This window comes from Danio rerio, chromosome 14 (genome assembly GCF_049306965.1).
Source record: "Danio rerio strain Tuebingen ecotype United States chromosome 14, GRCz12tu, whole genome shotgun sequence".
In the NCBI taxonomy this organism is placed as follows: domain Eukaryota; kingdom Metazoa; phylum Chordata; class Actinopteri; order Cypriniformes; family Danionidae; genus Danio; species Danio rerio.
In genome coordinates, this window is record NC_133189.1 from 9,673,364 (window position 1) to 9,686,506 (window position 13,143).

General features: G+C 32.1%; 1 protein-coding gene across 1 annotated transcript; it reads right to left on the bottom strand.

Annotated features, from left to right (window-relative positions):
• Positions 1-225: 225 nt before the first annotated feature.
• sh2d1ab (SH2 domain containing 1A duplicate b) lies at positions 226-12,335 on the bottom strand. The gene is made up of 4 exons (XM_021481290.3): positions 12,135-12,335; positions 11,696-11,886; positions 8,670-8,733; positions 226-732 (listed from the first exon to the last, which is right to left on the bottom strand). The coding sequence occupies exons 2-4, from the start codon at positions 11,830-11,832 to the stop codon at positions 607-609; spliced, it is 327 nt and encodes a 108-aa protein (XP_021336965.1). The 5' UTR covers positions 11,833-11,886; positions 12,135-12,335; the 3' UTR covers positions 226-606.
• Between the last annotated feature and the right edge of the window lie 808 nt (positions 12,336-13,143).

Here is a 13,143-nt window from a genome sequence, read left to right on the forward strand (position 1 = left end):
CGATTATACTTAAATTTACTGCAGTTATACTTCTATATACTGCAGTTTTACTTTCAGTTATTTCAGTTATTTTTTGTAAGGGTAGTGAGATATAGCTGTTTCGTCAATTTTTGCACTGTCAAAAGAGGTTTTGAAAGACAGTTATTCTTTCATCATATGTGTCTGTGTGTGTGTGTGTGTGTGTGTGTGTGTGTGTGTAACTCATGAAAAGGCACAGCAAAAGTGTTCATTTTTCAGAATTTATTTAGTTATCTGTTCAAATTTTAAATGACAGTTTAGGAATTGGAAAACTCACTGAGGCTGAAATAACACAGCACTTTAAGTAGGTTCAGTAATAACAATTACCCAAATAATCACATAACAGATTTTAAATGGTTTAAAAATAGTGTACTAAAAATCCATTAAAGTCAGTATTAAACACATATTCCACGACGCTTTGTTAATTTCACATACTAAAACAATCTCTACAAAATGAGGCTTTCGTTTTCCCCTTTATACAAATCCTTTGGTATATACAAATCCAGATGTATGGCTGTGAAAGGGTTTGAAAGTGACCATACATTGAAATTGTCCACATGTTTCAGTTTGCTTATGATGAGGAGCATTCTAGTAGGACTTCTGGATGGTTACGGGGTAGAGGAGAGGAATGGCGATGCCCTGGCCTGGTTTCTCAAAAGCACTTATCAAATTCTTGACTTTGCGGAACAAGCGTTTAGTCTGTCCTGGAGCTGTCTGTCAAAATAATAATGATAATAATAAATGAATACACAAACATCAACAACAACATCAGTATAATCCATCTACATATCTGATTTATACCAATAGTCTAAAAAAGGGGTTTCCAAGCTTTTCAGCCCACAACCCCCCAAATAGCAATGCCAGTGACTTGCGACCTCCACATTCCTCGGAGGCTATAATTTATACTGATTTGTTTTATTTAATATTAACCTCACCTATTGAGACTGTTTTTAGCACAAGTCTATTCTTGGCTTGATTTTGGAGACCATCCTCAATGTTCAGCTGTGGCCTGTATTTAGTTTTAATGTATTTGATTGTCATGAAGGTATAAGAAAGTTTAACCTGGTGCTATAAAATTAATCTGCTGCAGCTGACGCTATTGCTGTGCTGTTAATCTAATGTAAACACACCAGGGGGTCACAATCCTATGAGAAAAATGTAAAGGCTGATGGCTTTTTATTTGCTTGTTGCTTTTTAACTGTTAACTACACCACCTGACAAAAGACTCGTCACCTATCCAAGTTGTAGGAAGAACAAATAATAACTTGACTGATAGTTGATTATTTGGTATCAGAAAAGTGCCTTATTTGAAAGGTAAAGGCCTCTAGATTACGCTTATTTTACCTAAATAAAACATGATCATGCCTTACTTTAAATTATTTAAACAGAAATAATGTACAGTACAGAATATAAAGTCATGATGCAGTAGAAATAATGTCTATGACTCCCATGAGCTTGGAGGATTGCACCCATACATCTCTGCAAAGACTCAAATAACTTATTAATAAAGTCATTTAAAATGGCAAAGAAAGCGTTCTTGCAGGACCCCCAGAGTTCATCAAGACTCTTTGGATTCATCGTCAATGACCCCCTACTTTATCTTACCCCAGACATGCTCAATAATGTTCATCTCTGGTGACTGGGCTGGCCAATCCTGGAGCACCTTGACCTTCTTTGCTTTCAGGAACTTTGATGTGGAGGCTAAAGTATGAGAAGGAGCGCTATCCTGATAAACAATTTGCCCTTGTAATTGGTTTGTAATGTAACGGGCAGCACAAATGTCTTGATACCTCAGGCTGTTGATGTTTCCATCCACTCTGCAGATCTCTGGCACATCCACATACTGAATGTGGATAAACTATAATTTTTTCCTTCACCAAACAGATTTCTGTGAGAATCTTGGGTCCATGCGAGTTCCAATGGGTCTTCTGCAGTATTTGTGATGTTTGGGATGCAGTTCAACAGATTATTCAAGCAGAAAAATTCACCTTTTGCCACTTTTCCAAATCATCAACTAGAAGTCAAGTTATTAATTGTTGCTCTTACAACTGGGATCAACGACAAGATTTTTGTCAGGTAGTGTACTATTTTTAGCTTCTGCACTGCAAAAAATGCTGATCTTATTTAGAAATTTTATCTTGTTTCGAGTCCAAATATCTAAAAATTCTTAAAATTAGATTTATTTTCTTGGTAGACAAAATTGCATGAGATAATTGGCCTTTTCAGGGTAAAAACAATACAATTTTGTGTATTTTTGCTTAAAAGAAGTAAAATTATTTGCGAATGGGGTAAGAAAAATATTCTCATATCAAGATTATTTTGCTACACCTCTATTCTAAATAGGATTTTTTTTCTCACCCCACTGGCAGATTATTTAACTTGTTTTAAGCAAAATACATGTAATTTTGTTTACCAAGAAAATGAATCTAATTTTAGGAATTTTTAGATATTTGGACTCGAAACAAGACCAAATTTCTAAGCAAGATCAGCATTTTTTGCAGTGTGTGGGTTATGGATAAAATATGATAATTCTAATAGTTTAATAAAACTTATTTTAGAAATCACCAAGCGGCCCCCTGTCATTGTCCCACGACCCCCACTTTGGGAACGACTGGTCTAAAATATGCACTTAAAATATTTCTTCTGCTTATTCAAACTACTTATTTAAAAAGAGCTGAAACGACACAATTCTTGAGGTTTTCTTTGGGACAACTTAATTGTTTCATGTTCAGACAGCTTAAAATTGTAAAAGCCATCAAGATAACTCAATCAATTTTTATTGTGATGACACAAAGGGATTATGTGGAACCCAGCATTTTTTCATTTAATCATTCATTCATTTTCTTGTCGGCTTAGTCCCTTTATTAATCCGGGGTCGCCACAGCGGAATGAACCGTCAACTTATCCAGCAAGTTTTTACGCACCGGATGGCCTTCCAGCCGCAACCCATCTCTGGGAAATGTCCACACACACTTGCACACACACACTCATACACTACAGACAATTTAGCCTACCCAATTCACCTGAACACATGTCTTTGGACTGTGGGGGAAACCGGAGCACCCGGAGGAAACCCACGCGAAGGCAGGGAGAACATGCAAACTCCACACAGAAACGCCAGCTGAGCCGAGGTTCGAACCAGCGACCCAGTGACCTTCTTGCTGTGAGGCGACAGCACTACCTACTGCGCCACTGCCTCGCCCACCCAGCATTTTTTAGTGTGTAAAAATTAAATGAAAAAATATCAAAATTATGTAAAAATGTACCCATTTCTGTTAGTTAAGTTTGTGTTAAATAATTAGTTACTGTGATTAAATTTCTCCCAAAAAGTAACTCACTGGATAAACTCAATTTAAGCGAGGGCAGGATTTCCATCCTATAAATTAGTTCAGCTCCAACTAAAAATAAAAAAAAACATTATTTACACAATTAAATTCAATTTGGTTCAACATGATTTTGTCAAATAAAAGTTTAAATGCATTTTTATTTATATTTAACTTAAACTCAAAAGTCTTATATTATCATGTATGATAATATTATGTATGTCTATTAATAATAATAATAGACTATTATAAGTCGCACATCTCTAAATCTCTTAGTTTTATTTAAAGTTGTCCTTTAAAAAAACAAAATTCACAGGAGGATGAATAATTTTGACCAACTGATAATCATTTTGAATAATCGTGATTATGATTTTTCCCATAATCGAGCAGCCCTATAATTTAGTGTAGCCCCTAAACAATGTTACTAAAATATAAATGGCCCTTGATAGAAAAAAAGTTCCCCATCCCTGTCCTAAATGAACTAAAAAATCCTTTTTAAGCATATTTCAGGAATTATATATACGGTTGATAGAGACTGATCTCAGAACTCATTTTAGGACAGTTATTGCTCACTGAGCAAAGCAGCAAACGGCATTTTTACTAATTAAGCTGCCAACAGCCAAAGCATGGGTGCTTCTGCAAGGTGGTCAAAGTCTCAAAACTCAAAGCATTTCATAAAACTCTTCTAAATCTTCAAACTAAAGTGAAGATTGAACTCTAACACGTCTTTCTACTTTCTAGTACTTTCAGCACGTCTTTAACTTTAAACACCCAAGATTACTTTTATTGTCAACAATTCCCTCTTTTAAAGCAATCCAGAGCAAAGCATGCAGGAAACTACAAATCCCCTAACCAGGTAGTTGGACCAATACAATTCCTTCATGTTGTCCCAATACAAAATGCAAGTTAACTTAATGGTTTACAAATTTAAGTGGACTGAACATACAACAAATAAATTAGCTAAAGAAATGACAAGTGTTGTTTCAGCTTATTTTAAACAGGAAGTATAAACAAGCGACAGCGATATTGTTTTGAGTGCAGTTCAGTTATTAATTTTCTACTTGCTTAAATACTATGCGTCAAGACCAGTGGTTACTAAAGTTGAAGTCGCTTGGTGATTTCCGAAAATCAAATGCATTTTAATAATCTAATATAATTAGCATATTTTATCCGCAACCTACAGAAGTTAAAAATAGTTACTCAAAATACAACATGCAAATAAAAAGCCTCACTGTAAAAACGGTTGTCTTAATTTTTTAAGCTGAATCAAATTAACCTTATGAGTCCATTGAATTTATATTATGCCAAACTGACATAAAACAGCTTGCAAAACTTATACAATTAAGTTAGAACATGATTAGCTTAAGTTACAATGACCTAAAAACATATGTTGCCATGACTGATTGATCACATAATTTGTCAGTGCATCAGCTTTTTGTTTATTTTATTTTGTTTTATTTTATTTTGTTTGTATTTATTTTATTTCATTATTTTTATTGGATTTTGACTCATGGGGTGTTTATGTTAGATTAACAACACAGTCAGTTACAGCAGATTGATTTCTACCAAATGGTCGACCATATTTTGACTGTTTTAATGACTGCTAAAGTCATTTAAAGAATGATTGTTTTAAAATAATGGTTTACACACACAGTAATGTTGGTTTACAAAACAATCTAATGAACATATCCCTGTTGCACAACTGTAATTGATTTTGGTTTTATAGTAAAACAAACAAACAAGAAAACCTGTTAAATGAGAATCAGAAATATTTTTTGGCATACTTCAAAAAATAAAGATTCAATTTTTTTTATTTTCATTATGTTTTTAAATGCATTGAATCGTACACTTCATATTTTTAGATTTTTCATAGTACTGTACATGTATTAATTCTGATACTTTTACCATAAACCGACATACATTTGAAGTCAGAATTATTAGCCCCCCGTTTGAACTCTGTTTAACAGAGCATAGAAATTTTCACAGTATGTCTGATAATATTTTTTCTCCAGGAGAAAGTGTTATATGTTTTATTTCGGCTAGAACAAAAGCAGTTTTTAATTTTTTAAAACCATTTTAAGGTCAAAATTATTAGCCCTTTAGCAATTTTTTCCCCCGACCGTCTACAGAACAAACCATCATTTTACACCAACTTGCCTAATTTTCCTAACCTGCCTAGTTCACCTTATTAACCTAGTTAAGCCTTTAAATGTCACTTTAAGCTGAATAAAAGTGTCTTGAAAAATATCTAGTCAAATATTATTTACTGTCATCATGGCAAAGATAAAATAAACCAGTTATTAGAGATGATTTATTAAAACTATTATGTTTAGAAAAGTGCTGAAAAAAATCTCTCCATTAAACATAAATTGGGGAAAATTAAATGGGGTGGGGGGAGGAATAAATCTGACTTCAATTCTATCAACCATTTGGTAGAGGCTGATATTTTAGAAATGATTAGAGGTGTTGAAATAAAAACTAGCGGCATTAACCAGCAACATCAGGAGTTAAGAAATTAAATGTTTTTCTTGGTGAGGCAGTTTAAGGCAAATAAATACGGGGCTTGTCTAAACATGGACCAATGATCTCCAAGTGGCTCTTTTGATCTCCAAAATTAAACCAAGAAAAGACTTATGTTTATAAGACTGTTGTGCTTTTTTGTGTTGTCAATACTGTCGTGTTTATATTGGCCTACAAGTGTGTGTGAGCTAATGCATGGATTGTTTGCATGTTTATAACCACCTCCGAAAAATAGTGGGAGCCTCACGTCACTGGGATTGTTATTTTGTTGGTCGCAGGCTGAAAAGTTTGGGAAATCCTGGTCAAGTCAACCATTTGATATGAATTTATTCAGATAATTGAATATATATTTTGCATAATTGTTGATGTTGGTGACCCCTGATCTAGGATCTAGAGCTATAATGTCATGTAGTCTTATAATGGCACATTGAGACATAAGTCCTGACAGATTTTTTCCTCTGTTAAATCTTTTAAATATCATCCATCCCAAACTTTCTTTCCATAGCTGATTCATCCTCCATTTGAGTCATACTCGTCAAACACATTTTATTTTATACTCAGAAATGATTGATTGATTAACAGATTATTGAGATACACTTTCTTGTTTCAGTTTGAAACAAGTTTGAGTGATTGTTTATCATCACCCAATTTGTGTGTGTGCATATCCATAAATTATGCTTGCTGTTTGCTCAAACTACTTTTTTTAGATGAGCTGAATCAACAAAATTCTGAATTTTTTTAAACTTATTTTTTTATGTTCAATTCACTTAAATTGTTAAAAATGAATAAGTTAGCTTAATGCCTTCATGCTGTCCCAACACAAACTGATTGTGTGCAACCCAGCGTTTTTTACAGCTATATATTAGTTTTACAATGTTGGATGCAGGCAAAAAAACCCAAACAAAAACATGTTTTTTGAACACAAAGGAAGATATTTTGATAAATGCTGGTTGCAGCATAGTCTTCCACAGTCGAATAAAAAAAATTACTATGGAAGTGACTGGTCCAACTCGGAAGAAAGAAACTCATAAACGTTTAAAAGCACAGGAGAGTAGATAATGAGGTAATTTCAATTTTGGGTGAACTAACCTTTATATCCTCCTATAGGGCTTGAGTGTCCACATACGTGGACAGCACATTTGAGCTCTTAAGTGGCTACACTGTAAAAAATAAAAAGTTGCGTTAACTTAAAATTTTAAAGCAACCGGCTGCTGAGTTTATTAAGATTTAGTGGTTGAAGTTTTGCCGAATTATTTTTTTTAAGTTGACGGAAAAGGCTGTTTTAAATCAAGTATACTTTATGGAATAATTTGGCACAACTTCAACCACTGAAGCTTAATAAACTTAAGATTTCTTTGCAGCCGGTTGCTTTACATGTTTAAGTTACCTTAACTTTTTATTTTTCACAGTGGTAAATGCTCAGATGAAGAAATCAAAATTCAAAGTCTCCTCAACTGATTTTTTTACTTTCATTGAACAAACATCCAGTTAAATTGTTTCTATAAGTAAATTCAACTCTGAGCTCAAAAATATGTCCACATAACTTACAAATTTAAACTGAGTTAACAATTTGTAAGTTAGATTTTTTACAGTGTATTTAAAATACTTTGAATGTTTTATATTTTGTTACAGACATTCAGTGTCATCCTGCAACTGTTTTGCAGCATATGAAATGTCCCAAACCCTATTTTTAACTGTCCAAAATGGGTTTTTATTTTTGTTTTTACTCTCTGATAGTCAAAGCAAGTAAAAAATAATCTATGTTATATATGCATTAAAAAACATTCAGGAAAAAAGTGTTTTATGTAAATTCGGACCACAAGTCCACATAAATGGACATAATTTTTCTCTAAAAGTACATCATATCAAAAGATGATACTTAGATTTTTATTCTAATAAGGTTCCAATAAGCCCAAATAGCAAAGAGAAGTAAAAAATTAGCCTTTTAAAGCACTTAAAATAGCTAATTGCTTTTTACAGGGCATTGTGTAAGTTTAAGATTATTAGGATAATAAAAACTTGAGTAACCACAAAATAATAAAATAAACGCACAAATGTAGACTTGTAAATGTGTACAAAAATTGTATTAGAGATAAAGCAGTGATTAAAACCCCACAAATGTTGCGATATTACTTTATTCAGCTATGGTTTTAATCTACTTATTTAAAATAAGCTGAACCAACACAATTCTTCCGTTTTCTAGAGGACAAATTGTTTTGTGTTCAATCTATTTAAATTTGTAAAAACAATTAAGTTTACTTAATTCATTTGTGTTGGGACAACATGTGTCTTAAAGTGTGTCCATAAATTAAGTTTGCTTTAACTGTTTTAAATAAGCTGAAACAATTCTCAAGTTTTTTTTACTTAACCTAATTTTTTATGTTCAGTCCACCTAAATTTGTAAAAACTAATAAGTTAATTAATGTCTTCATGACCAACACAAATTGATTGTGTGAAACCCACAGAGTCTTTTTACGGTATATATAAGTTTTACAGTGAAAAATACATGTTTTGAACTCCAAATCATTGAGAATTCCAGGCCTGTAAATTTGTGCAATTATATAACTAGATAAAACTATAATTAAGAAAACACCCACAAATACTGCAATATGATTTCATTCACATGTGGTTTCTCGAGAATTATTCATTAATAGCCCTTGCTGAGGAAAAATGACAAAACCAGAGAATTGTAGGACAGAAAAACTAGAGTGAATTATTAATGATATATGATGTGAAAGTTTACTTTTCAGTTGTCTTTAAATGTACCCTGTTTTGTTACACAGCTTTATTGCATTAGAGATTCCTCACCTCAGCTGCCCAGGAGCCCGCTGAATCTTTTTGGAGCCGGTATGTGTAGACAAAACCTTTACACCTGGCAGTGGGAAATGACAAATAAAAATTAGCAGAAGAAGATCATTTAAATAACAATTACCAATTGTGCTTTGAAAACTGAGTTAATCCATTGCCTATAAAGTGAGAAGTTAATTTTACAGACACATAAATGAAAGGGACAGACACATAAATGAAAATGTACTCATTATTTACTCATGCTCAAGTGGATCCAAATCTTTCTTTTTTCTTTTGAACACTAAAGATATTTGGAAGAAAGCTGAAAACCTGTAAACATTTACTTTCATAGTAAGAGAAGTGAATGCTATCGAAGTCAATGGTTACCGGTTTTCAGCATTCTTCAAAATATCTTTTCTTTTGTTCAACTGAAGGAAGAATCTCAAAAAGGTTTTACAAGTAAAGGGTGAGTAAATGATGACAAATTTTGTCATCATTTTGTCATCATAAAAATAATTTTTATGTAAAAGTTTTGCTCACTTTTTTATAAATAGTAAAGTCAATAAATTGCTTTTTGCCGAATGAGTGTTGATTTAAAGCGATAGTTGGCCCCCTAAATGAAAATTCTGTCATCATTTACTCACTCTTTATTTATTTCAAACCTTTTTAAGTTTATTTATTCTGTTAAACACAGTTTCCTACAATGGAGGTCAATGGTTACCAGTTTTCAGCATTCTTCAAAATATCTTCATTTCTGTTCATCAGTAGAATGAAACTCCAAAAGATTTTAAACAAGTAAAGGGTGAGTAAATGACGATAGAATTTTTATATTTGGGTGAACTATACCTTAAAAAAATTTGTAAACCCAGTGTAACTTGGAACAGTTAGGCTGACAAAATTTGTATAATTATGCGCAAATAATTTTAATGTAAACGTTTTTAATAAATAGTAAGGTCAATCAATTGCTTTTTGCAGGCTGAGTGTTCATTTAAAGGGATAGTTCACTCAAAAATGAAAACTCTGTCATCATTTACTCTTTTATATTCAAACATTTCCAAGTTTTTTTTTGTTCTGTAAAAAATACAAAAGTTAGTTTCCTACAATGGAAGTCAATGGTTACTGGTTTTCAGCATTCTTCTAAATATCTTACTTTGTGTTCAACAGAAGAAGCTCAAAAAGTTTTAAACAAGTAAAGGGTGAGTAAATGATGACAGTTTACTCAACAATGAAATCTCTGTCATCCTTTACTCTCATAATCAAACATTTTCAAGTTTTTTATTATGTTAAACACAAAAGTTAGTTTCCTTCAACAGAAGTCAATGGTTACCGATTTTCAGCATTCTTCAAAATATGTTCTTTTTTGGTCAACAGAATAAAGCAACTCAAAAAGGTTTTTAAAGTAAAGGGTGAGTAAATCAAAACAGAATTTAAATTTCTTGTTGAACTGTCCCTTTAATTAAGTGAGACAACCATTGTAACTTGAAACAGTTAAGTAGTCAAAATGTTTATAATTGTGCACAAATAATTTTAATGTAACAGTTTTACTCACTTTTTAAAAATAAAGTAAGGTCTAGCGTATGCCTTTTGCAGACTGAGTGTTCATTTAAAGGGATAGTTCACTCAAAAATGAAAACTGTCATCCTTTACTCTCATATTTAAACATTTCCTAGTTTCTTTATTCTGTTAAATACAGTTAGTACAAGTTAGTTTTCTACAATGAAAGTCAATGGTTACTGGTTTTCAGCAGGCTTTTAAATATCTTCTTTTGTGTTTAACAGCAGAAAAAAATCTCAAGGAGGTTTGAAACAAGTAAAGGCTGAGTAAATGAGCTTTCCCTTTAAAAAAGTGAAAATCCATTGTATAACACTGTATAACAGAGAAGCTGACAAAATCTGTATAATTATGTGCAAATTATTTTATGGTTTTACTCATGGTTTTATAAAAAAGTAAAGTCAATCAATTGCTTTTTACTGGCTGAGTGTTCATTTAAAGGGATAGTTCACTCAAAAATGAAAACTCTGTCTTTATTTACTTTCATATTCAAACATTTCCAAGTTTCTTTATTCGATTAAACACAAAAGTTAGTTTCCTTCAATGGAAGTCAATGGTTACTGGTTTTCAGCATTCTTCAAAATATCTTCTTTTGTGTTCAACTGAATAAAGAAACTCAAAATGGTTTTAAACAAGTAAAGGGTTAGTAAATGATGACAGAATTTTGTTGAATCGTCTCTTTAAATAAGTGAAAAAAAACCATTCTAACTTGAAACAGTTCAGTAGTCAAAATGTTTATAATTATGCACAAATAATTTTAATGTAGCAGTTTTACTCACTTTTTAAAAAATAAAGTAAGGTCAAGCATATGACTTTTGCAAGCTGAGTGTTCATATAAAGGGATAGTTCACGCAAAATTTTTAATTCTGTCATGATTTACTCGCCATTACTTATTTCAAACATTACAAAAGTTAGTTTCTTACAATTGAAGTCAATGGTTACCGGTTTTCAGCATTCTTCAAAATATCTTACTTTGTGTTTAACAGCAGAAAAAAATCTCAAGTAGGTTTGAAACAAGTAAAGGCTGAGTAAATGAGCTATCCCTTTAAAAAAGTGAGAAAACCTTGGAATAGTTGTCAAAATTTGTAAAAATATGTGCCAATAATTTTACGGCAACAGTTTTACACACTTTTAAAGTAAAATCAACTAATTACATGTTTACAGTGCAGTTTGAGTGTTTATTTAAAGGGATAGTTCACCCAAAAAAGAAAAATTCTGTCATCATTTACTCGCCCTTTACTCATTTCAAACTTTTCAAAGTTTCTTTATTCTGTTAAACACAAAAGTTAGTTAATGGAAGTCAATGGTTACCTGTTCTCACCTTTCTCCAAAACATCTTCTTTCATATTAAACTGAAGAATCTCATAAATGTTTGGAACCACTTAAGGGAGAGTAAATAATGAGTGCATTTGTAATGTTTGGCTGAACCATCCCTTTAACTGATCCAGCTGAAATAAGCTTGCATGTCAAAATGCTGAGATTTGTTGAGAACTTACAGAACACAGAGGCAGTATGCGCCCGCAACGCTCTCGCTGTCCCGTATTAAATAGCTCCCATCTTTGCCCGCTTCATTCAGGCGCATCTCACACATTTCTCGGCTGATGGCACCGTGATAAACAGAAAGCGATTCCATTGTGCTGCAAGCATTGTATTTCAGACAATCACTACATGCGAGCGATATGTGTCCCTGAGCAGGAAATGACGAAACAAGGCAGGAAATAAGCAGAAAAAAAAAGAAAATTTATGCAATGCATGCTATTCATGCCAGTGAAATGATAATGTCAAACTCATCTTTCAAGTCATTTGTCAGATTAATGGTGCACCATGTCATCACTAGTGTGCAGTTGTTAATATGTTAAATTTAATTGAGTTATTACAGAATGACACAAAATAAATCATGCAGAGTTTCACATGTTATTATTTTCTTCTACTCACATCGCAGTTCACAGTTCAGCCTTCTGTAAAGATATAGATGCGGTTTTATAGAGCCCTCAGAGTGATAAGGAGCAGGTCATTGCTATAAAAAATGTCTGACATTTTCTTTATGCAGATTTTCCTGCAGAATGCTTGAGATTGTTGTATTGTATCTTATGAAAGTGGAAAAATTGTGTTGTATCCAGGAAAGGGTTCTGTCACATCAAAACACAATCCATGTGACCACATCCTGCCTCTATTGCTCTGTGTGTGTGTACTTTTTGGGTGTTTGTATTTCTGGGTGAAGGTTTGATTCAGATATATAACAGAGAAACAGATCTGCATATGGATTTTAAAAAGACTGTTATACTTTATATTGATGATGTGTGGATGGAAATTAAGATTTAGAAAAAATCTTCTTAACTTTTCTCAGATGAACATTTAAGATTTTGTTTGCTTAATTACTGGTCCTTCGTCATTAATCTAAAAGGTCAGTTCGCTCTAAAATAATAAAGTCTGTCACTATTTACTTGTCTGAACTTGTTTCAAACATATATATATATATATATATATATATATATATATATATATATATATATATATATATATATATATATATATATATATATATATAAATTTTTTTTTATTGGTATTTTCACAACATTAAAACAAGACATTTAAACATCTGGACAACACATTACAACTCCAGGATAACATACAAAACTTATAAATAATAACAACAATAAGAAAATCAAAAATAAAAATGAATAAATAAGTAAATGAAAAAAAAAAATAGGTTAATATAGAGTGTAATTATTTACATTTAACATTAAAATTAGTTCACTGTTTGACCTTGACATTTTATTTAAGCTCTATTCTACTGTTAGGTCCACTTGGTTGCAAAAGTGTAGAAAGGGGTTCCAAATGCTATAAAAGTCTTTTAACTTCCCTTTGATAATGTAAGTTTACAGGACATTTCCTTGATCCATTGATTAGAAGAGGGCCTTTGAGTCTCTTTCCATTTTAATGC

Coding starts and splice junctions, on each gene's coding strand:
- sh2d1ab (XM_021481290.3), bottom strand. CDS start 11,832: ATGGAATCGCTTTCTGTTTATCACGGTGCCATCAGCCGAGAAATGTGT. Junction 8,734..11,695: donor GCATACTGCCTCTGTGTTCT/GTAAGTTCTCAA, acceptor TCCCACTGCCAG/GTGTAAAGGTTTTGTCTACA. Junction 733..8,669: donor CGGGCTCCTGGGCAGCTGAG/GTGAGGAATCTC, acceptor TTATTTTGACAG/ACAGCTCCAGGACAGACTAA.